This window comes from Barbus barbus (assembly GCF_936440315.1).
Source record: "Barbus barbus genome assembly, chromosome: 6".
In the NCBI taxonomy this organism is placed as follows: domain Eukaryota; kingdom Metazoa; phylum Chordata; class Actinopteri; order Cypriniformes; family Cyprinidae; genus Barbus; species Barbus barbus.
Genome location: NC_136734.1, coordinates 24,363,506 through 24,387,161, shown reverse-complemented (window position 1 = coordinate 24,387,161; position 23,656 = coordinate 24,363,506). Strand labels below are relative to the sequence as shown.

Here is a 23,656-nt window from a genome sequence, read left to right as displayed (position 1 = left end):
GGTCCTTACACTTCATTTTACTGTGGATTCATTTACAAACAAGGCACAATTCGATACGGGATTTTCAGAAAGACTGAAACTAATATATAAGGGTGTGCTGGATATATTGGATCCGCACCACACAAGTGTGAGTAACTATTTTTATTACGTGATCCCTATCGCTTTGTCTGTTATTACAGATCGTTTAATATGTACCGATTATTATGTGTTTTAAACCTAAATCACAGTAGCGTCCATCTGTGAAGTACGTAGGCTGTCAAACATACACAACTGTTATCCAATCATAGCAGTGGGCATTTACTTCCGAATCTACAATCTGCCATGGTTATTCAAACAGAGCATATTGATGAGGGGGATCAAAACAGGACAGAAAATAACTTAATTCTAAATTATTGTGTTTTGGTGTAAAACTCTTGATAACACAAGTGGACCACAGAGAACAGTAATTAAAAACAAAGGCAGTTCATGATACCTTTTATTATTTCAGTGTATTTAAATACTCATGCTTAATATTTACAGTGCTTTTTGGGATTGTAGTTACTATCCTTGTTAACGCTGTTGAGTACAGTCTTGTAATTTTGTCTTTTTGTTTAATTTTCAAATGGCTCTAGTGTGTCAGGCTAATGTATCCTATACATGCCTATATGATCCAAAATGTCCTAGGGGTCAATCCCTGGCCAGCTCATTTCCGTGCACAGTATGAACTCCAGAGAGAACTGAGTGGAACGTCAGTGCTAATTTCTCAGATCATACAGTCAGTGGCAGATCCATTAGAGGAATGCAGTGCAGTTAATGGAGCTGCCATGTCTATGTGACACAGATAATCAGACCCATCAAGACACGCCGTGAACCATGAAATGTTTTGTTATTTTTTATGATCTCTAAAAGATTTTTATACTTTGACAGAAATACAACCATCAACGGGACATTGTACTTCATAAAGAAATAATTGAATTAACACCTTTAATTTAACTTGTGAAATAATGCTTTTTGTATGACTTAAGGGAAGTTGACTGAGTCAAATGCTCCTGGTTACTGAGAACAGTCTGATTCACCAGTTAATTTCAGAGGAGGGATGAGGATCATTTCTGAGTCAAGTGATGTGGCATGAGCCATTTGTCAGACTTATCAGCATAATGAAAGTGTTCTCCATTCACGTCACGTAGACTTTACATAATGTACTTTAAATAGATAAAAGCAAATGTTTCGCCCCAAAGATTATACATTTACTTGAAATATCATTTAAAACACCAGTACGGATCTTTGGAGTCATGTGGAGTCAATATTCTGATTTAAATTTTTGTTACCTTGTGTGCCCAGTGTTGTCGTCTCATTTGGACAGCCGCCAGTCTGCTGTCTACTGTACATTTCATTCAGTCTGAAACAAAGTGATCCTTATTATTTTCTTTTCAGTCAAGACTATTGGTTTATTTCATGTTCTCATAAATTATTCATAAAGCACCAAAAATGTATACTGTAGGTATACTGTAAAATGACAGAGTTCAATAGTCGTTCAGACACACTCTTCAAGGCCCGAACACAGCACTTGCATTTTGCATTGATTTATCCTCCCATTGGGTGCAGGGAGCTGCATTTAATACTGTCTCATACATGAGGACAGAAGTAATAAACATGAGACATTTCAAATTTGACATTCAAATTCAAAACAGAACAATCCAAACATAGACCAGCACATAATAAAACACCATGACACTAGTCATTAAAAAGGTTATGTTCCTCCGTACTTTAATTTTATCACCCAATACAGCAATTATTAAATAACATAGTTACGACTGTATAAGAGATATCCTGGAAGGATCCTTGGAAATATGAAAAATGTGGTTTATATAGAAAATACGGTTTCTCAAATGCTGCTGTTACTGTAGAAAGATGGTACATCACAAATCAATTGAAAGGGAGGCTTTGCATTTTATATAAATCTAAACTAAAATACAGAGAACTATTGTAAATTATTTCACATTGCACACATTTAAAAGTGTGAAATACAGTATACTGAAACTGTTGCAGTAAAAAGCTGTTCAATTCCCTCATAACTTCATAAAAAAAGCTATAGCTGTGCTTACTGAACAACAAAGACCTGCATTTCAAAAAAGAAACTTTCATCTTTCAATTCACTTTCATTTTTTCATATTGGATTAAAAATGGGTTTTTCAATTTATTGAAACTGAGACTGTCATGCTGCACTTCGGAGGATGTTTGGGTTTCTTTTACTGTGGGGTGGTGTGTATAGTGAAGTAAATGAACGAGCATTTTCCAATAGCTATCCCTCATTTTTTTAAAATAATTTTTACCCACGTTGCTCAAATTATATTATTTTTGCACGTAACACAAAATGTGTTATTTAGGCTGTTCATTTTCATACAATGAAAGTGATTTATGATTACAGCTGACACACTTTGACAGAAGAACCTGACACTGGAACAGACCAGAATTTATTATTCCCTGAAATTTTCCTTCTCTTGGTTAATAAAATAATGAAGAACTGTCAGCAAGGACCATTTGCCAGACCAAGTCATAAAATATTGTGTACATATTTACTAGACAGTCTAGGTCAAAGGTTTTTGTTTTGTATGATCCATGTGATGTGTCAGATATTTAACCTATAATATAATTATTGATAGGCAATCTTATATAGCCAAGTTATATTATAGGTTATATTATAGGTGATGTTTTTATTGTTTTTTTTCTTTTGCACCTTGTTAAATTAAAAGTGAATGTGAGAGAAAGAGAGAGAGAGAGAAGACTTTCTTCCACTTTAGAATATAGTATATTTAAGCTTTTTTAGCTTCACAGTCAAAGTCATCATCTACTTTTCATTGTTTGGAAAAACAGCCTAGACTTTCTGCTAGCTAACTCATGTGTACCACAGAAACAATATAACATTATATGTTAACAGCACCATTAAGATGACTACATTCCTCCTTCCAATTTGATCCTTTTTGAGTAAACTATCCCTGTAATGATGGTTACTGCCATACATTGTTTTTGGGTACAGAAATGACAAATTAATCTGTTTAGAGTATTTTTCAACAATAGCCTAAGGTCTTCGCTAATGAAACTAAAATAGTTGGTTTGAGCCACATTAAGGCACGCAACATTTCTGTGACCTCAAAAATCCTGTAATCACATCACCATAAATGCCAGCACCTGATACTTCAAGAACTACTAGAAAGCACCTGTAGACTGTTGAGATGCGTGAGGGAGTGGAAATATATCAAATAGTTACCAAATGGCTCTGCTGGTGCTCAAAAATCCAGAAGTCTCCAACACTGTAATGGTCTTACATAGACCACTCCATTTAAAATGAGATTATCGATTATTACAAGGGAAGGAAATTTAATCTGCTACAAAATAACACGGATTCAAATCCAGAATAAATAGTCAGCTGTTGTTGGATTATCCTCGTATCCATCATTGCACCAAAAATATTAACCTTCCATCCAACAAATCAGTCATTCTGTCTTTCTTGTAAGTGTTTGCCTTCAACATGTTGATAGAAGAGAATAAAAATCATTAAGGGAAAATAATCAAAAAAATATTTCATGATAAATAAGTCATGAGCCTCAGCATAAACACAAACTACTTCAAAATCCCAAAAAGCGGTCAGCGGTCCACATGTTCAGAGAAAGTGATAATAAATTAGGTGAAACTGTAACAAAATATCAAATGAGCCTCTGGTCCTTACGACATATTTGTCCCTCTTCAAATTCAGCGTCTGTTTTTTTGGGGGGAAATGGTGTGTTTGAAAAATGTAACCATACAGTGCATCCACTGAACTTCCTCTAAGACTGTGGTAGGTGCTGTTTGATGATCTCTCTGGACTGGGGTGGTATTCTGTCCGGGAAGCGCACCTGGAACTCCACTATCAAATCACCGCGTTGAGATGGATTTTTTGGGAAAGGTAGGCCTTCTCCACGCAGTCTCTTGATGGTGCCTGGTTTGATGATATCGTTGCAGGGCAATGTGATCGCTCGGTTGTCAATGGTGGGAATGTTCACTGTACAGCCACACAATGCCTATAAAAAAAAACAAAGTGAAGTCAGTGCGAGAGCCATTGATGGTATTTCAACACTTAAGCACAAACTCTACATGGCGACATAGAGACCTAGTGTAAGGTGCCTCTATGATGTTACAGGCACAGGGAGCACATGTACAGTATATATTCATATGAAACAGTAAGTTTATATGTGTGTTTATACAGTACTCTGTCTAAAAAAAAAAATAGGTGAAATTTATGGTAAAAACAGGCAGTTGTGGTTGCCAGAACTTCACTGTAGAAAATACATAGCAATATTTTGAGCTTTACAGATTGAACTTTAATTAAAAAAAAGAATTTACTGAAATAATGTTAATATACCAAATTTCCAAAATATTTTTTTACTTCATAACATACTGCCCGCAAAACACTGATGGTAAAGAGAAAGCCACATGATACATCAACATTCATCATAAGTAGCTTTTCCACAAGCTGAGGTAAATACTAAATACTACTATATAGAAGGTGCACAGTGTCATACACATGAATACAAAACACCATCATGCTAACAAACATGACATTAAAGTAATGCAATAAACATTAACATAAAGTCTTCGAATACAGTAAAACTCTAATGTTCATAACTGATAAGAAAAACTAAGATGACACATTGTATAAAGGATTATTATATGATTATTTTATGTAAAATACAGTAAAAAAAAAAGAAAAGCAATATTGAAATATTAATACAATTTAAAATAACTCATTCTAATATGTTGATTTGGTGCTAAATAAATAAATGTGTGTATATATATATATATATATATTATCATTATTGAAAACAGTTGAAGCATCCAGTTCAGCAGTTGCAAACTGCTTCATATTTTTGTGGAAACCGTCATGCATTTTTTAAGGATTCTTTTTAATAAACACAAAATTCAAAAGAAGAAAATAACAATCTTTTTATTTATTTATTTATAAGAACCTATAATTTTAAATGTCTTTACTATCATTTTTGATCCTGCATCCTTGCTTAATAAAAGTATTAATTTATTTTTCTTTTCTTTTTTTTAAGCTTTTTTTCAAACTGTTGAATAGTAATGTAGTACATGATTTCCACACACACACACACACACACACACACACACACACACATATATATATATATATATATATATATATATATATTAAGCAGCACTGTTTCTATTGTATTTTTTATTAAAATACTGTATGGTGAGCATAAGAAACTTTTTTCAAAAACCTTTAAATTAAACCTAGAAATCTTAATTATTCCAAATTTTTAATCTTCAGTGAACATAAAGTTAAAATAGATTTATAATTATTCATGTAGAGAGTAAAAATAGAAGAAAAAATATATATAAACAGTTATATTAATTATGTTTCAATTAACATTTGATTAGAAACTTAAAGCAAGAGTTGTGAAGTTTGGACTTGGATTGTGTAAATGTGGGCAAGCATGTGGGGATGTCCAAGTGTGTGTGTGTGTGTGTGTGTGTGTGTGTGTTATGCCACAGAAGGGGTAGCTGAGTGCACAGAGAGCTAATTTTGGCCACTGCTCTCATTTCACAGGGCTATTGAAGCAACTGAAAATCAGCTGAGGAAATAAATTGCGAAACTTAAATCAGAAGTTGCCACGGAACTAAAATTATATTACTTCAACAGATGGAATATTTTATAATTGTCAACATAAGCAAACCATAATAACACCATAGTAATGTCCTCATTTGTAGGTCACTTTGGATAAAACCATCTGCTAAATGAATAAACATAAAATCACATGGAAGCTGAAGCAACTCTAGCTAAAGAAACTGTGATATTAGTTTTAGACACTAGTGAGAGGCATACTCTGGGTTCCTGAAATTTAATTAATCCAAAAAATAGAATATATGACTTCACTGGTTCATATAACCCTACAGTACGATAAGGTTAACAGATTTATTGCACTTTCCATTATAGAAAGGCTAAAGCTCTAAGATCCCCCTGGACCATCTGATAACTAAATAAAAATATAGCTGCAAGCAGCTATTACCGGGGTTCAAGCGCTTAAGGCATATAAGCATATAAGGAATGAGACATTACATATTATTTAGCAAAGGCTGTACCAACGTAAATCACTGATTTAAAAAAAGCAATTTTTGGCAAATCCAGGTAATTTACCACAGAATTATGATGTTTTGTAACGTTTATGACTGTTATAGTGCCAACTGTGGTCGGATCCCCTTAAAACTTCACATGCGTGTATAGAATCACCTGTTGCATGTGCTCAGCAGGTTTCGTGAAGTTTTGAGTTTTCCTTTAGGCTTTACAGGATTTTAGGTAAATTTGTACAGACCCCTTTTCTAAACGACCCCGTTATCGATTCCCAAAGGGCAAATTTCTAATTCTTTTTGATAATTATTGGCCTAGTGAGTTCAGAGAATTGTACTGCAGTGTTTTTTTCCAGATTGAGCGAAAACTAGGACTAGTTTGCAAAAGTAGTTTTTTTTTTTTTACATCTTCTCAATAATTTAACAAATGATTAGATTAAAAGCAGTGGTTGTAGAAACAAAGTTGTCCGGAATGAGGAGTTCTATCGTGATATACGAATATCGTGTGTATGTGCAAAAAATGTGATATCGCCCCCCCAGTGGCCGATATCTTTAAAATTTCTCTCAGACCTTTGGGGCCTTGAGTCGAACAGGCCCACCGAGTTTCGTTCCGATGACCTTGTCAAACAGGTGCTCAAACTTTGTCAGCCAATGTTGGCCATGATTTTTGAGATACGCAAATGTCCTTGTAGACACTTGTGGCAAATCTGGTTGGGGCGAGCCTTGGTCACGCTGTAGGCGGTGTGAATACTACCATCCCTCCAAGTTTCAAGTCTCAGAGACTTACGGTATGGTCTGCACGAGCAGTTTTACTTGGAGATCGCTGATCCTTGACCATTCTGACAATTACAATAGGAAATTGACACTCAAATCTGGCTCGTGAGATCCACTTTCCTGCAGAGTTTAGTTCTAACCCTAATCAAACACATCTGAGCATGCTAATCAACTACTTCAGGATCATTCGAAAATCACAGGTAGGTGAGTTTGATCAGGGTTGAAGCTAAACTCTGCAGGAACGTGGATCTCGTGAGCCAGATTTGAGGATCACTGCAATAGGGTCTAAGGGCTATGCGCTTGAACCCTTAATAGAAAAAAAAGGTGCTAAGAAATACAAGTTGTGATGCCGGAAGGATTGTCACTGGAGTGAGGAAAGCAGACACTTACAATGACACCCTGAAATATAACTGACAGAATTAGATGAACAAGATCCTCCTATATTCACTTCTGGAACATCATATAACTTTTGTTCATTTTTATCTTCCAATAGAGCTTCATTTATTCCCCCTTCAGTTGTTCCAGACTGGTATGAATTTATTTTTTCTGCTGAACCTAAAAGAAGATATTTTTGAAGAATGTGGGTAACCAAACAGTTTCTGGTCCCCATTGACTACCATAGTATTTTTTTCTTCAATGGAAGTCAGTGGCCATTTATACATCTGAACCATCAAACATGCGGAGCAGTTTGGTTACTCACATTCTTTAAAATATCTTAATTTATGTTCAGCATAAAAAGATAATCCTACAGGGTTGTAACAACTTCAGAGGGAGTAAATGATGACAGTTTACATTTTTTAAGTATATTAAACATGAAATGGCTAAATTCAAGACTTAAAAATGAAAGCTTAGCTGTGTGAAGTGAAGGGCCTGCAGTTATTGCATGTGAGCGTATGCTGGAAAAGATTTTTATGAACTTTCTGTGAATACCAAGCACAAATATTGCCAGACAGCTCTGCTTAGCAGCTGCCTCAAGGGATGAGAAAATGTGTTCGCAATGACATCAGCTCCTTCCTACAGACGGCAGCAGTGTGGGCTGGGGGGATGGGATCTGTGGGATTCATGGAAAGAAGGGAGTAGCTGATACTCTCACAAAACAGTTGACCATGACAAGTTGCCAGGCATCTCCTCAACTCTGGCTAATGACGATGTTTCCCAAACAGCAACTAGAATTAAACAACCAAATTTCATGTCAGAACTACTGCAGAATTAAACTAAGACTTGTTAAAGGAGATTGAAATTAAAAAAGGTTCTGGTTCCAGTTCTGGTCCCACTAAGCAAGCAGATCATGCAACAAGTGTGTCAATGGCGACACAAACAAATAGATGGTCGACTGCAACTATACTCGTAACTTGTTGCAATTTTGTTGTCACTCTTTCATAATCCAATATGTAAGGACAGAGCTGTATTTAGGATTCCATAGGACTGCCAACTGTATTTTGACAACTTCTGCTAAGCACAGTGTATGTCACGTGTTCACACATATTAAAGCTGCATTCAGTAGTTTGGTGCTAAAATGGTGCTTAAAATGCCATATACAGTACATTTTTTTACATTTTTATGAAGTCATATGAATAATGAACACTCACATGACATGAAAACTGTACTCAACAGTTTTCTATAAAAGTTTTGAAATTAGCCTAATGGTGCATGTATTTCACCAGGTTGAAATGACGTGACCTTCTGTATTTCACTAAATGGAGTGAATCCTGCGCTGGTGTGCTCAATGGCTGCCACCACTATAGATACCTCAGTAGTGTACTTTAGCGATGGGAAAAGCAATTTATCGTGTTTTACGTGCTTATTATTTATATATTATTATCATGTTTTACCAGCAGAGACAACGGGGGAATCAGTACTTACATTTACGCATTTAGCAGACGCTTTTATCCAAAGCGACTTACATTGCATTCAAGTTACAGTTTTTACATTTTATCAGCTCTTGCTTTCCCTGGGAATCGAACCCATGACCTTGGCGTTGTTAGCGCCATGCTCTACTATTTGAGCTACAGGAAAGCCTTTGTAGTACTTGTATGACCAAAGAAGACGAAACGCTCATAAACAAAGTGGAAAGATTTGATTATAAAGAAAATCCCGAGTAATGATGCCTAAATTGCATCTAGTTTTGTTGGACAGGTAGTGAAATTGATTATTATGTAGATTGCTCTCTAAACCTAGTATCAGTGTAATTTACATAAAACTCAGAGATGATCATACTGATCCAAACTGATAGATGGCAGTGCAGCGCCTACCACTATTGTGCTATTAGTACTTACGAGGAACAGCGATGCTACTACTGAATGCACCTTTAAGACACTGTGCTCACATTAACAAATTAACTTTACTGATCCAAGATCACATTCAGAGCTGACTTGAATAATCCAGCATCATCATACAGATAGCATCATGTGGCCCCATTTTTCCTCAGCACCACTGCTAGGGCTCTTTAGTACTGCTGATGAGTAATTACTAGGTGAATGGGTATGGAAATTACCAGCAGACAAGGACCTTACCCTCTTAGCTGTCTCGCTCTTGTACAAACCCATGGTCATTACCAGCAGGCAATTAAAGAAACTCTGAGGTCTAATTAAAGCAATGCCTTGGGGTTCTACTAAGAGCATCTCTAAATGAAAATTGATATTGAAATGAAGACAATGTGCCCCTGAGAACAGTCTAGATCCACGCTAAACCTTTCCTATAAATGTGTCTACAATAAACAGGCAGATGAAAATTTGTGGGGCAAGATGCCATCAGTATGCATGAGATGGTACCAGATGGCAAAACAGTTTGTGATGTTCACTGCCACTTATCAGGTTTCATTCTGGGCATTTAATGAGCGAGACCTTTAAAAGTAAATCACTGACCTGAAACATCTCAGAAACTATTAGCAGACAGTTAAAATAGGCAGGCACCAAAGATATTTTCAAGGGCAAAATGCTGTTTTTGCTGTAGAGCTGGAAATCTTAGGGACACATTGTTTAAAACACCTGACAGCTGCTTGCTCTGGCTGAGCTGCCAAGGTAAAAGTTGTCAAAAGTAAAGTTAACAGAAAGACAAGAATATGTTTTCACTGTTAATCACAGTGATGCTCTGAAACACATCATGGTCACTCAAGACTGACATTAAGGCTATTTCACTATAAAATATTAACTGACAGTGGTTTTCTAGGTCACTAGACAAACAGAAATATATGCAGTTACTGTAGACTGTAGTTATTATCCTCAGTGGGTCAGCCCATGAAAATCCCATTACATCTAGGCGACATCAATTATATATTGAAATTATTGGTTTGATTTAAAAATGTATCATGTTTTAGTGTTTCATGACTTCATGCTGAATTTTCAGTGCTTTACTGAATCCCCTCAGGCCAGCACTGCAGCAGTGACACTAAGAGCTGTCATAAACACCTACACTTTTATAATGAAAAATACTATGCCATGAAACAACAGAAATGCAATTCCCAAATATAATGAAATCTAACTTTTTGATTACAATTATGTTTTTCAGCTGCTTGTTTATTGTGTACAAACAAGCAAATTATATTATCAGTAAAAGTTTTTTTCATTTCAGGCAAATGAACATTCCATGTGCAACCTGAAAAAACACACTTGGTTCAGTCACATGACGATTTTATCTGCGTAGTTCAACTCTACTAGGTGAGTTCAACTCGCTTTTTCAAAGCAAGGACTCTGATTTGGCGTATGACACCGTACCATGACATTCCATGGCTCTCACACTGAAGTGGGGGAGAGAGTAAATCAGCAATGCCGTTGAGCCATGGAGGGACTCTACAGTCAGGCAAGATGTGCCCTATCAAGTCCTATAGCTATGGTAGATTAACACTGGGCATGTTCAGGTATATTTACCCATATATACACATTATAATGTTATGCAATAATATGTTTCATAATGAAATTGTAGGTAGATAATACAGGACAATAAAACCAACAATGGTTTGCATGGGGAGAATAATTCAGCCAAATTTAGCAGCTGTACAGGTTAACAAGGTCAGCACTTATTTTGGACTCAGTGGGGTTGATACCAAATGAAGCCCATTAATTTACTCTGTAAGTCCATGTAAATGAGGGCACAAAGGCCAAAGGGTGGTCTGGTGTTAAGATTGCAGTAAACCTGTCTAATCTAAGTCTAGGTCTGTCTATTCTTGGGCTACAGAATCCAACTGATAAAACAACCCAGCCTGCTTTGATGGCCAGTCAGGGAATGCCAAGAAAGAGTGGGCAAAAGCACATTAGCCTATTTCTGGCCAATAACCAATTGTGAGTGAAAATCCATGGTGGAAACATGACTGGTGCAGTCTCAAAATCCTGGAGCTGAACACACTCAAAACAGTGGAGATGGTAGTGAACTTCAGTAGAAACCCCCTGCTCTCCCCCGACTCAAGACAAGACAAGACAGCACTGTAACAACAGTGGAGTCATTCAGATTCCTGGGAACCACCATCTCTGTAGGTTGAGGCTGTACTTCCTTCACCAACTTAGGAATCAGTTCTACTCTGCCATCATTGAATCCGTCCTCTGCACTTCAATAACTGTCTGGTTCAGCTCAGCTACCAAATCTGACCTCAGAAGACTATGTCGGACTGCTGAGTGAATCACTGGTACAACCCTCCCCAGTCCCCACTCTCCAGGAACTGTTCTTATCCAGAATGAGTAAAAGGGCTAGCAAAATCACTTTGGACCCCTCACATCCAGCACACTCCCTCACTGAACGCTACAGAGCACTGAGCCCCAGAACAGCCAGGCACAGGAATAGTTTCTTCCCTCAGGCAATCCACCTCATGAACACTTGAAAATAAACGTGGAACACACAACACTATTATACATTTATTTATTTATTTATTTATTTATTTATATTTCAAATTTGCACCTAACATACCTGTATATACTAAATAACCTATTTTGTATATTGTGTTTTTGCTATTTTGCATATTTTCTATTTTGTATATTTGTATATTATTCGTTTTATTATCTGTGTCTTGTCTTGTCACTGTCGTTCTGTTGCACTGTGGAGCTTCTGTCACTAAAACAAATTCCTTGTATGTGTAAACATACCTGGCAATAAAGCTCATTCTGATTCTGAAACCTAAAAAACTGAATGATGAAGAACACATACCTCCTTAAGACCAATCTTGGCTGTGTAAATGATGTTGGATCCATCTCTTTTGAAGAGTGGGTGTCCTTTGTCTTTGAGCACAAATGCAATATCAGCAGGAATGTTCTCAGGTGTCTCATCACCCTCTTTGGGGAAGGTGATCTTGGTCCCTTCCTTCCAGCCTCTCTTGATGACAATGTTAAGGATCTTGTCCTCTGTCCTCATTGTCCTTCTATCTCCGTTCAGTCTTCGGCGAGTGATTCGCATCCGCTTGGTACATCCATGGAAGATCTCCTCTAGAGACACTTTAAGCTCATGTACCACTGGAGGGTCCTGTACTTTCCTACGACCACCATGAAGGGGCTCATTACGATGTCTTCGACCTCCACCGTGATGAAAACCGTTGATACCTTTGAAGCCAAAGTGGCTAAAGGAACTGAATGGATCATCATCTCCGTCCATGTCAATGTCCATGTCATGATCTCCACCGTGGTCATTAGTGCCATTGGTGGTTCCCCGTTGGCGTCCGGAGCCAAAGAATATATCGAAGGGGTTGGAGCCTCCAAAGAAAGAAGCAAAGGTGGCATGTGGATCCCCATGGAAGGTGTAGTGATATGTAGTCCCTTGTCCACTAGATGAGCCTGTGCCGCCTGTTTTCAAACCTGGACGGAAATACACATGAGGAACAATGCATTAGGGTTTTCTGTATTTACAAAGTTATTTTAAGTTCTGCTTAATTCCACAGGTGAGCATCTTCTGTGACAATTTCAGGTTAGCAAACACTCTAGCTTCCAGTAATGATATCCAAGTCTTTAAAAAAGTTTAACTTTATATCATCTCATAAGTACACTAAGGATTGATGGAGCCATATTAAGGGCATCACCGACTTAGTAAGTCTGCCACAGCTGTGCGAGAAAAGCGGATTTAGGACTGCAGTTGCCTTGAAAAGTCAATTCTCCTTGTCACTGATAAAACCTAAGCCACTTTCTATGAAAATGTTAACTAAAATAGGATGACTTCTAACTATTATGGCCTACTACAAAGTGTTTTAGGAATTCAAGACTGTATAAGTGTAGATTCCTCAACATATAATGACATTTTTTATCAAAAGAAGCATGTACATTGACACAGCCTAGTTGGACCTGTTAACCTATACCAATGGATGCCAACTCCAAGATGATTCTACTTCATTGTATTACAAACAGCCAAAAAGTTTAACACCTCTATGACAGCTATTTCTATTTGTTTAGTGAAAACAGAAAAACACTGAAATGGTCTGACTGCAACTTTTGAATTATTATAACAGCCCTACAAATTGGCAACTGAGATGTTAATTCTAAACTCCTGCTGGAAAATTATCCAATGCTAGTCTACAGCATGACGTAGCAAGGAATATCATTTGATTTAGTCTGCAACTGCTCACACATTCACCATTTTGAGGTGTAAAGCTCAACAGAAGACATGCCAAGTCTTTCTCTGTTTCTTTTCTCCACCCCCACTCAGTTTGGTTACAAAATCAGATTGCTGGACAAAGAACAGAAATACAATTTTAAACAAGCAGGCTACTTCATTTCTATTATTGTCCCTTAGCTGGCTTCTCTTGGTGGCCTGGTTCTGAAAAAAATATATTTTGGCAAGAACATGCAGTACAAATCCTGGGCAAGTGATGAAACTGAGTGGAAGAGCACAGCATGGCGTGTAAGTGCTCTTTAAGCTCTGTTGTCTGAACTGTGTTTTGAGTTTCACTGCAAAACTATCTTATTCACAAAAATAGAAGTACAGAAAGAGCAGGTCAATTAGGATCAAACAATCATTTATTTTGTGGTTTTCAGTTCTGTTAAAAAACTATTAACACCCATGCATTATGGTGGGTGATTGATGGTTTGAATCAAATGCCCTCCTTCTAATGATAAGGACACAAGCTGACTCATCTTCCAACTTCACATCTTCAACTCTTCAGTCTGCCTACTTAATGTGGACACCTTATAAAACATGTTTCCACCTGATTCTTTGCAACTTTAATGAACTCCTCGGGCCAAAACAACTAATGAGGGGATGGGTATTAAAGTGGGTCATTTGGTAATAACAGATTCATAGGCCTATATTTTATAATACAAAATTAAAAACATAATACATCAGCGTGAATCTGTGTTAACAGAGCCAAATAAAGCTTGCTGCTGCAACAGCCTTTTGACTGTACCCAATGGCTCTTTTTTCAAGAAAAATGGAACAATGGCGCACAGAAAGAACGGATGCAATACTCTAAAAACATAAAGGGATTCCTTGCGAAATTCATGAGTAACATTAGTAAAGGCGGAATTGGCAGGTGTACTCAGTGTAAAGATGCTTAGCTTGGCATCTAGCCTGGAGTGGGAACATTTGAAATCCTTCTTTGTTTCAACCGACTTTTTTCTTATTTTGGAAAAGTGCCATGTTTATAGTCTTTGCATTTGTCAGAGAGCTTTTCTGCATCATCCTGCAGTGTGAGGGAGTTATTTTGATTGTCAGGAAAAAGCAGAGGTGGTAAAGTTGCTTTGACAGTGTATAAAGAACAGTGGTCTAGCCACGTGAGACATGAAAAAGATCCTTTTAAGGGTTGTCCTATCTGGTATAAACAAAACTGTGCCTGGGTCCATTAAGTCTTGTTGTTATTAGCATGTATTGTTTTCTTAGAAAGGATTTATTGGTGTATTATGCACTATTTTAGACTGTAAATATGAATACAACACCAATTACATTACACTACTGGATAGACACTTAATAGGGCTGTTCACAATTATAAATATTAAGCCCGGGTCATTTTAAACCCTGGGAAAACTGACTCCCAGGTTATCGTGTTTCATATTTCACATTACACACTGTATTCATAATCTGACATTTCACACTATATATTCCTAAAACCCGGGCTACTATATATTGCTAAACTGCTTCAAATTACATGTGTGAAATGTTCATCTACCCAGGTTTAAAAAAAAGAGTTTACAACAAAAGTAATCCAGGATTAAGCACAGTGTGAAAAGCTTTAAAGTTTAGTGTGTCCAAATCCATAAATGAACAGAGAACTGGCTACATACTGATTATCAAATGATCATTTCCTAGAAAACTAATTATGGCTCAAGAATGAGTCATACAACCTGATAAGGCTCTGAGATGTTTGGCAGGGGTTCTTCTGTACATGGACCCAACCATACTTACCATCCTCGCCGTATTGGTCATAGATGACTCTCTTCTTTGGGTCACTCAGAACCTCATAAGCCTCTGCTATCTCTTTAAACTTCTCTTCAGCATTGGGATCCTTGTTTTTGTCTGGATGGAACTTTAGGGCCATCCTTCTGTAGGCCTTTTTGATTTCATCCTCATTCGAGCCTGAAGTTATGCCAAGGATCTTATAGTAATCCTTCCCCATGGCTTTGATTTACAGATAGAGTCCTTCCAGAAACACCAACACTTTCTACAAAACAACCATAAAAACAAGCAAGGTAAACAATAAAGTAATAAAAATGCATTCAGGTTATACTGACATTTATTTTATTTTTTTGATGTCAACATAAAAAATAATTTTAATTCCTGCAGAAGGAGTCCGGAAGCGATTGTTTGTGTGGGTGTGTGTGGTGTGGTGTGTGTGTGCGTGCGTGTGTGTGTGTGTTTGGGTTATTTGTGTTTCTCCTGCTCCTTGAACGCTCAGAGTGGGTTTCTCACTCGAAAGTGTGAAATGTAAAACCAGAAGTGGATCTAGAGCCGAATAATTACAAAACTCTCTGAACTCAACGGAACTCTGTCGCTCCAGTCCACTTCTGTGCTTTCTTCCTCTCCAGATTTCTCTCTCTGCGGTGAAGCTTGACGTTTCGCTTGTCTCTTCTTCTTTTGGAACTATTTTTATTGACAGCCGGGGCAAATATGCAAATGAATTGGCCAATTTGTGTTTTAAATGTAAATTACTTGCCATTAATTCGTTATTTATTTATCTGTTAAGTAATATCAAACTCACAACCTCTACCCATGGCATTTAAGCCGTGCTGTTATAAAAAAACAGCAGCACTTCTTCTCTTGTAATATTACTTGTGCCTAGAGCTTCTGCTGCAATCAGTAAGTGCTCACGAGGCAGCAGACAAAAATAAAACACCGCAATATTCTACAATTATCTGGTAGTGGCCAAGACACAGCATCGATAACGACATGCATTTGAAATGAAACTGTATGGATTGAGCTGAGAACAGATCTGGATCATCTGAGCAGACCGCGCGAGAAACACCAACAAAGACTTGATGGTCAGCATATTATACAGAGCAGTTTCCATTTACACACGAACAAACATGAATTTAAAACAATGTCATCTTGTATTTAGGCGTATTGTATCTCTTTTCTGTTTGACAAAAAGCGGCTCTGTTTAAAATACACACAACACCATTCACCATTCACCATTCACGAGGTTCACTAAAGCTCACCGGTTAGGATATCTGCAGAACAATGATGCCGGTTTGCCGCATCCGACAGGAAATCCTCATCGCTACATCAAAACCTCGAAGGTCTCCCGGTATTCCTCTCCGGTATTTAATGATGTCACGGTGACCACCAATGAAAAAATGACCGGTGACTGTGATATCTGACTGACGTCAGTTAGACAAGCCTGACCTCTTTATGTAGCTATTCTTCGCATAAAACAGATTTTTGGATTATCCGCGTCTGCACCAGCAAAGGAGCTCTCTGTAGACCAGGGTGCGATTAAACAACATCTTTAAATTAGACGCAAGGAGAGATGAAATCAATACCGGCAACGAGGTTCTGAGACACACGCACTTTTATAAAAGTAGAGATTACAGACCATGATCTGCTATTAGGATATATTAAGTTATCGTATCGATATCAATCATTACTATTACCTGTAAATCGACGTTTTTTATAACATTTTCTCGGTGAGCTACTCAAGTTGTCAAATTCCGATGAAACCGCTTTTAAAAACAGATTATAGCCTTTAAAATCGCACAGTGCAATTTTACGGGAGAGCATAAAGACTGTCAATCGCATACACATGTGTGTTCCAGCTGTTTTTTCTAAGGTAGGCAATACAAAATTGAAAACTGAGCTTACCGTATCAAAGTATCCTTTAGCTGTCTGCCGGCTAGAGCTGCATGACATTCTACTCCATTCCGTTAACCACGCCCCGAATTTACATATGACACGCCCCGTATAAATCACGCCGGTCCACCTCCAAAATCATAACTGACTTGGGGGTGCATTTTAGATATCTGACGAAGTGTATGTGTTTACAATAATATAAAAATTACAGAAAGTAGCCTATTTTTGTGTGTATTCACACATATATTAGATATATTAAATATATTTCACATTATTGTGTGTTCGTGAGTGTGCTTTTAACTTGGAGAAACATTTTGTATGAGACAAATGAAAACTTCGAGAGTGGATGCACATAGTCACTTAATCCTGCATCTGTGATTTCTATTGCTTATGCCCCTCTTCATTTCCCAAGATGTGTTCTTCACTCATACAGAACCCAGGTGTCTGTAGGACTAAGTGCTATCGATACAGCTGTTTGGCTCTGGATCAGGCTTTACATGAACACGGCAGGGGACAAACTCTCCACTAATGTCTGGAATCTTACTCTCTGAGGTCATTCCACAGTCTAAAGGAATTTCTACATTCAGCCTGCTTTGTGTACACTCTTTTGAGGAAGGCTATTATATACAGTCAACATCTAGACACCATTGGATTTTACTCTGTACCTTTTGAACTGTTTAAATCTATTAGCTGCTCAAGTCAATCCATGTTATGCAATGCTCCAAGAATTTGGCATAGATTTTTATATTGCACAGGTTAATATTATTTAAATATATATATATAAAACAAAACAGCAGGAGGGTAAATGATGACAGAATTTTCTTGGATGGACTATAATTTGAATATTTTATTATTAGACATTTTTCTAAGGAGGGAGTTTTAAATCATAATTTGTGGTACAGCAAAACAATATCTATATGTAAAATATGTTTGAATTAATCTATTATGTAAACAGACATATACAATGATATGTGGTTATATTTACTAAGTAACTAACAGTATAAGCTACTTTTCCCCCAACAATGATTTTTTTGGGATAACAAACCTGGTCTATTAACATGCTGATGAGTCATACTAAATCCAGCATCATGCTGTATCCCATTTATTAGTTTATTCAAGGGAAATGTCATTACAAAATCCTCATGTCTTACTTATTTGTATAAAGTTAGCTCACATCTTTAAATAGACAGAAATGAAGTGCAGGCTGAAAGAGGTGGACTGATGGGAATATGCACCTGAATCATCACAGCACTTGAGTGTGGAGGAGAAATGTAAATGATTGAGTGACTCAGAACCTCCCACAGGTGACAACTTAAGTGCAGTGACTTAACAGTCATTTAACCCCTTATGTGCAGTATGAGAAGATGGCTTTGAGTTAAATACTTGTCTTTATTATTATTATTTAATTGCAAGTTATAATGGCAGTTAAGGATATAACACAGGTGCAGTTCGTTTGTCACAAGCAAATTATCTGTGATGGAAGACCCGGCCAGTTCAGGACTCCCCTAAAGGTGCCAGATCATCCAGAAATACCCCCAACCCACAACTAGATAAGCATCTTCATGGTAACCGGCCCTACAGACTGTATCTCCACTGTCCATCCACCTCTTCAGCTCTCCACATGACTAAACGACTAAATGACTTGATAAACAAATAAATAAATAAAATCCCACACACGTCTAACTGAATGATTTCTTGCGCTGCAGGGGTGACATATATAAGTGGAGGCTTTCTTTTGCAAAAACGATTTCTTTCTGGAAACAATCGCACCTGTAGGACACAATGTACGTCATTCTGTGTTCACGCATAGTGGGAACACCGTCTGTACAAATGCGGAGCAGAGAAAGAGAGCGAGCCAGCACACTGTGTTTGAACACCGGGTAACAGAACAAATTTCACACACAAAATGTACTTCAACACCAGACAGCATAATGGTAGCCATGACAACTGGACCCAGAGCTAGACAGTGCGTCTATAACGCTACGCCTCTGTCAGTGTCTTCTGATACCACTGACATCTGTCAATACAGAACAATACGAAACAAAAGTCTGTTTCATTAGGGAGTTTAGAGATGACAGTTTAATGTAATTGATGATGTTCTCTGCTGTAGGTTAAATACATTTCATCAACTCTTAAAGGGGCAGTCCAGCTAATAATGAAACATCTGTCTGCTTTTCTCATTCTCATGTTGTTCCAAATTCATATGGCTTGCTTTCTACTGTGGAACACAAAAGGAGTTATTTAGCAGAATGTCCAAGCTGCTTTTATCCATAAAGTAAAGGTGAATAGTGTCCACTAGGGGTGTAACGGTTCAAATTACTCACGGGTTCGGTTTGTGTCAAGGTTTTAGAGTCACAGTTTCAGTATGGTCCAGTATGTGCTATGTTTAGGGAAGAAACTATACGGTCCAATAAAAAGATATTAACAAGTAATCTAACAATAAGCAACAGCAAAAACAAATACAATAGAGTAAAATACAAAAAAAATAAACAGTGATTTTAGGTAGGACATTTTTAGGGTTAACATTAGTTTTTAGGTACAGAAATTGAATAAGTAATCAAATGTAAAATAACATTGCATATTTGACTGTATAAAATAAAGATGAATCCTCAGTCTGTTTTACAGGTTGTTATTTTTAGATGTGCTGTCAGATTTAAGTTGAACGGCGTGCTGAACAGTGGGTGGAGAATGGCATGGTTTGATTTTTTTACAGATTACCGTTACACCCCTATAGTCCACAGCTGTCTTTGGACCAAAAACTATCCTTATATTTAAATCAGTCAATCAATATAGAATAAACTTAATAGTATTCTGAATAATCTGAATAACAACCTTAAAAACAAAAAAGAAAAAACACTGATAAAAAAATGATGTATTGTATGTAAATATTATAATACCAGCAGATCAAGTGCTGGAGCTGTTCACCTTGTTTGGACATTGCTGGCCTCCATACAAATAATAAATGCAGCGAGAAAGATATTAGTCTCTAAAAGATTCACTTCTTCACATTGAAATGTAGATTCAGTCATTATCGGTTTATTTGCATGCGCTCATAAAGAATGTACTTTGTAAAAAGCACATTACAAAAACAGCTATTGCTAACAAAATCAAAAATAATATTTTGTAAACATTAAACATGTAAATATTATAACACCTCATTTAAATTAACCAGTCAATATACCATTAAAACTAATTCGATTTAATTAACATACATATCTAATATTTCCTGAGAAGAGATGTAACACTTGCACAGAAAACAATTTGTGAAGTATAGCTAGTCATCACTCAGACAGTTCTGTGGGCTGCAGACCTAAAGGTTAGCATGACATCTATTAGCATGATTCAGCTGAAAATGTGTGCCGCAGGGACTCTTGTCACTGTCATTATCAAGCCAACGAGAAATAAACACACAAATACAAAATCCTGCTTGTTTTCTAGCCAGCAGATGTGACTGAAATTTGTACACCTCAGAATTGAACAGAAACGAGCCGATGACACAACTGGTGCTATCTTTGATTCTGGCATTTTCCAGCTGTAAATATAAGTGGGCAACAGAATATCTGTTTCAAAATACATTTATAGTAGAACATTCTGTTTCTATGAGGTGAGTGTCTGCTCATATAACAAATTGTGATCTAACTCCAGGTGATCTCCAGGTCATATATCCCTATTTGAGGGATATATGAAATCAAACGCTCATAGCATGTATGTTATTATTAAGAAGTGTCACTTCTTCATGCTATACAGTAGGCCTACTCATCAGGTCATTTCACTGTATACTTAACACCAGGTTATAGTAATATACTCAAGTAAGAAAGTATATATATATATATATATATATATATATATACACACACACACACACATATATATATATATATATATGTGTGTGTGTGTGTGTGTGTATGTATGTACACATATTATTATGCACGTATAATTATGGACATCCCATAATTACTAATGGAAATTCTGAGCCATGTTCTCGCTCTCATGGCGTTTTCCCTCTGGTAAAACAGCACTATGACTCAGACTCTCTGCTCCTGTTCAGGCTCACTGGACTGTACTGCTTTTCCAACATTGTAAAACTTTCATTCAATACACTTATAAGATGATCAGTGAGAAACAAGTCTACAAAGAGAGTTCTGAATACCCATTGAAGGAAGATTTTACTTCACAAATCTTCTCAGAATTAGTAATGGAACTATGGTAACTAATGTTGGCTGATATATTAAAAAGAGATCCATCACTAACAACAGTTAATCCTCATAAGTCATGTGTTTCATTAGTGCTGTATTGCAGATAGGATCTCCCGTGTAAGTGCAATGCACCGCCAGCACTCGCCCAGTTTTCAGAGCAGGATTTATAGTTTCTATAATATACTGGGCTATTTACCAGTCAAAAGACTTTATATGTCTCTACAACATGATTATGTGTATATGTCAAAAGAACCCCAATAATGGCCTTTATAAGTGTTCAAACATAATAGCAAATATTCATATCACAAATTTCACCCTAAACCAACAAAAGCCCAAATTCAGTTGTTAGAGGCTAATGAATGTTAATACAGAGGCCAAACTCTGTATCCGCTGTGTCAGATTTCTTTCTATTTCACAGGCTTGGTCTAAAATGGGACAGAACCAGGGTGAAATAAGGTAACTAGAGACTATGGCTGTTCAAACTACAGCAAGAGTATCTTTGGGTTAGGATAAGGTCAGTTTATTCAAGTCCCAGCCACTTGTCCCTCAGACAGCCACACAGACTCACAGGCCTTTAGCGTGCTGCTTCACCACTAACACACTCTAGAGAGAAGGGAAAAGGACCAATGAGAATCTCACACTGTAGCCCTGGTGTATTACAAACACTGAAGAGTAGATCAAATTTGAGCATTTTGCTATATGAATGATGTTTTGATGAAACTTTGAATTTAGACAGACACCAAGCTTTTAAAATGATGTTAGATCATCATCTGAGAGTTTTAAATGTAATAATGCTTATTACTAAGTTGAATTATTTACAAGTTTATTGTGGTTGTGTCTCTTGAGCAGCAAATCAGCATATATGACCCTGGACCACAAAACCAGTCATAAGTAGCATGGGTATATTTGTAGGAATAACCAACAATACATTATATGCGTCAAAATTATCAATTTTTCTTTTGTGTCAAAAATCATTATTAAGTAGAGATCATGTTCCATGAAAATATTTTGTAAAATTCCTACCGTAAATATATGAAAACTTAATTTTTGATTAGTAATATGCATTGCTAAGAACTTTATTTGGACAATTTTAATTGAGATTTTCTCAATATTTAGTTTTTTTTTTTGTACCCTCAGATTCCAGATTTTCAAATGCTTGTATCTCGGCCAAATATTGTCCTATCATAACAAACCATACATCAATGGACAGCTTATTTTTTCAGATGATGTATAAATCTCAATTTCAAAAAATTGACTCCTGACTGATTTTGTTGTCCAGGGTCACATATTATGATTTCTGAAGGATCATGTGACACTAAAGTCAAAGTATTAACAAACCATTAAAATATTAAGATAGTTAAGTTTAGGATTAGGAATGTAGAACATGGTCATGTGCTTTATAAGTACTAATAAACAGCCAATATAGGCATGCTAGTAAGCAAGTTGTTAATAGTAAGAATTGGTCCCTATAATAAAGTGTTACCAGTACATTTTACAGTTTAATCAAATAAATGCAGCCTTGGTTATGAAAAAAACAAAACAAAATTTTACTGAACCCAAACATTTGAATGGTTGTGTAAAATGTACATATTTATGAATTCAGTTAAAAAAAAAAAGTAAGTTTTTTGTGTAATTCGTTGCACTGTTGACCGGTGGTGCTGCCCTGACTAAACCTAGAATAAGTTGTCATTTACCAGTCATAAAAATAAAAAAAAAGAGTTGTTTTGATATAAGGCTGCAGAGCACAGCTACAGAACTGGGAAAAATAAATGATAAAATGAAGTGATATATGTAATTAAATGTGGTAGACGTGTCAGAATTCCAGCTGGCACTGCGTTAGATATAAGCTTCACAAGTTGATGGCACACGGTCAGAGGACCATAAGCTGTTATCCATTTGTATCAACATGCTTTTGAGGATGAAAACATCTTTGGGTTATAGCAAACTTCAAATCTTACATGTTAACACTAGTGCCAAGCCATAGGGAGTTAATGCAGAACACTAATCCTAGCACATGCATTTTTTTTTTTTCTCTTCTGTTTACTTCTTTAATATGTGCATGCATGCTGCTGCACAGCTACTATTCACAGATACTCCAGCGTGTTGTTCTGGCTCAGATGTGAAAGAATGCATAAACAGCTAAACATAAAGACACTGGCATGCCACATCTCAGTCTCCCATCTGCTGTCTGGGTACCCTGATAACACTCTCTCTACCATCTATTAAAGTGGATGAGATCGCCATGGCAACTGCCATATCCTGGGATGTGAATTCTGTTTTATACTTGTCACAGCCTAAGAAGAGTAAGACTGACCGGAACTATTTTGTCACATTAATATGACCTTTACTTATAGTCCTACTTCTAGGAGTTTTGGGGGCAACACTGTGCAGGT

The 23,656-nt window shown here is 36.8% G+C and overlaps 1 protein-coding gene across 2 annotated transcripts; it reads right to left on the bottom strand.

Annotated features, from left to right (window-relative positions):
* Positions 1–1,410: 1,410 nt before the first annotated feature.
* LOC306870882 (dnaJ homolog subfamily B member 5-like) lies at positions 1,411–17,135 on the bottom strand. Of its 2 annotated transcripts, none has more exons than XM_079418387.1 (4): positions 17,080–17,135; positions 15,187–15,442; positions 12,013–12,653; positions 1,411–4,037 (listed from the first exon to the last, which is right to left on the bottom strand). In XM_079418387.1, exons 2-4 carry the CDS (start codon positions 15,395–15,397, stop codon positions 3,804–3,806), a joined length of 1,086 nt encoding a protein of 361 aa, XP_079274513.1. In that variant the 5' UTR covers positions 15,398–15,442; positions 17,080–17,135; the 3' UTR covers positions 1,411–3,803. The 2 variants fall into 2 exon arrangements, with proteins under 2 accessions (XP_079274513.1, XP_079274514.1); XM_079418388.1 differs by having other exon boundaries at positions 16,437–17,082.
* Positions 17,136–23,656: the final 6,521 nt, after the last annotated feature.

What these genes read in the sequence shown, in the direction of transcription:
- LOC306870882 (XM_079418387.1), bottom strand. Translation starts at nt 15,397, where the DNA reads ATGGGGAAGGATTACTATAAGATCCTTGGCATAACTTCAGGCTCGAAT. An exon ending in TGACCAATACGGCGAGGATG is followed by an intron (nt 12,654 to 15,186) that starts GTAAGTATGGTT and finishes ATTTCCGTCCAG; the next exon opens with GTTTGAAAACAGGCGGCACA. An exon ending in CCAAGATTGGTCTTAAGGAG is followed by an intron (nt 4,038 to 12,012) that starts GTATGTGTTCTT and finishes TTTTTTTTATAG; the next exon opens with GCATTGTGTGGCTGTACAGT.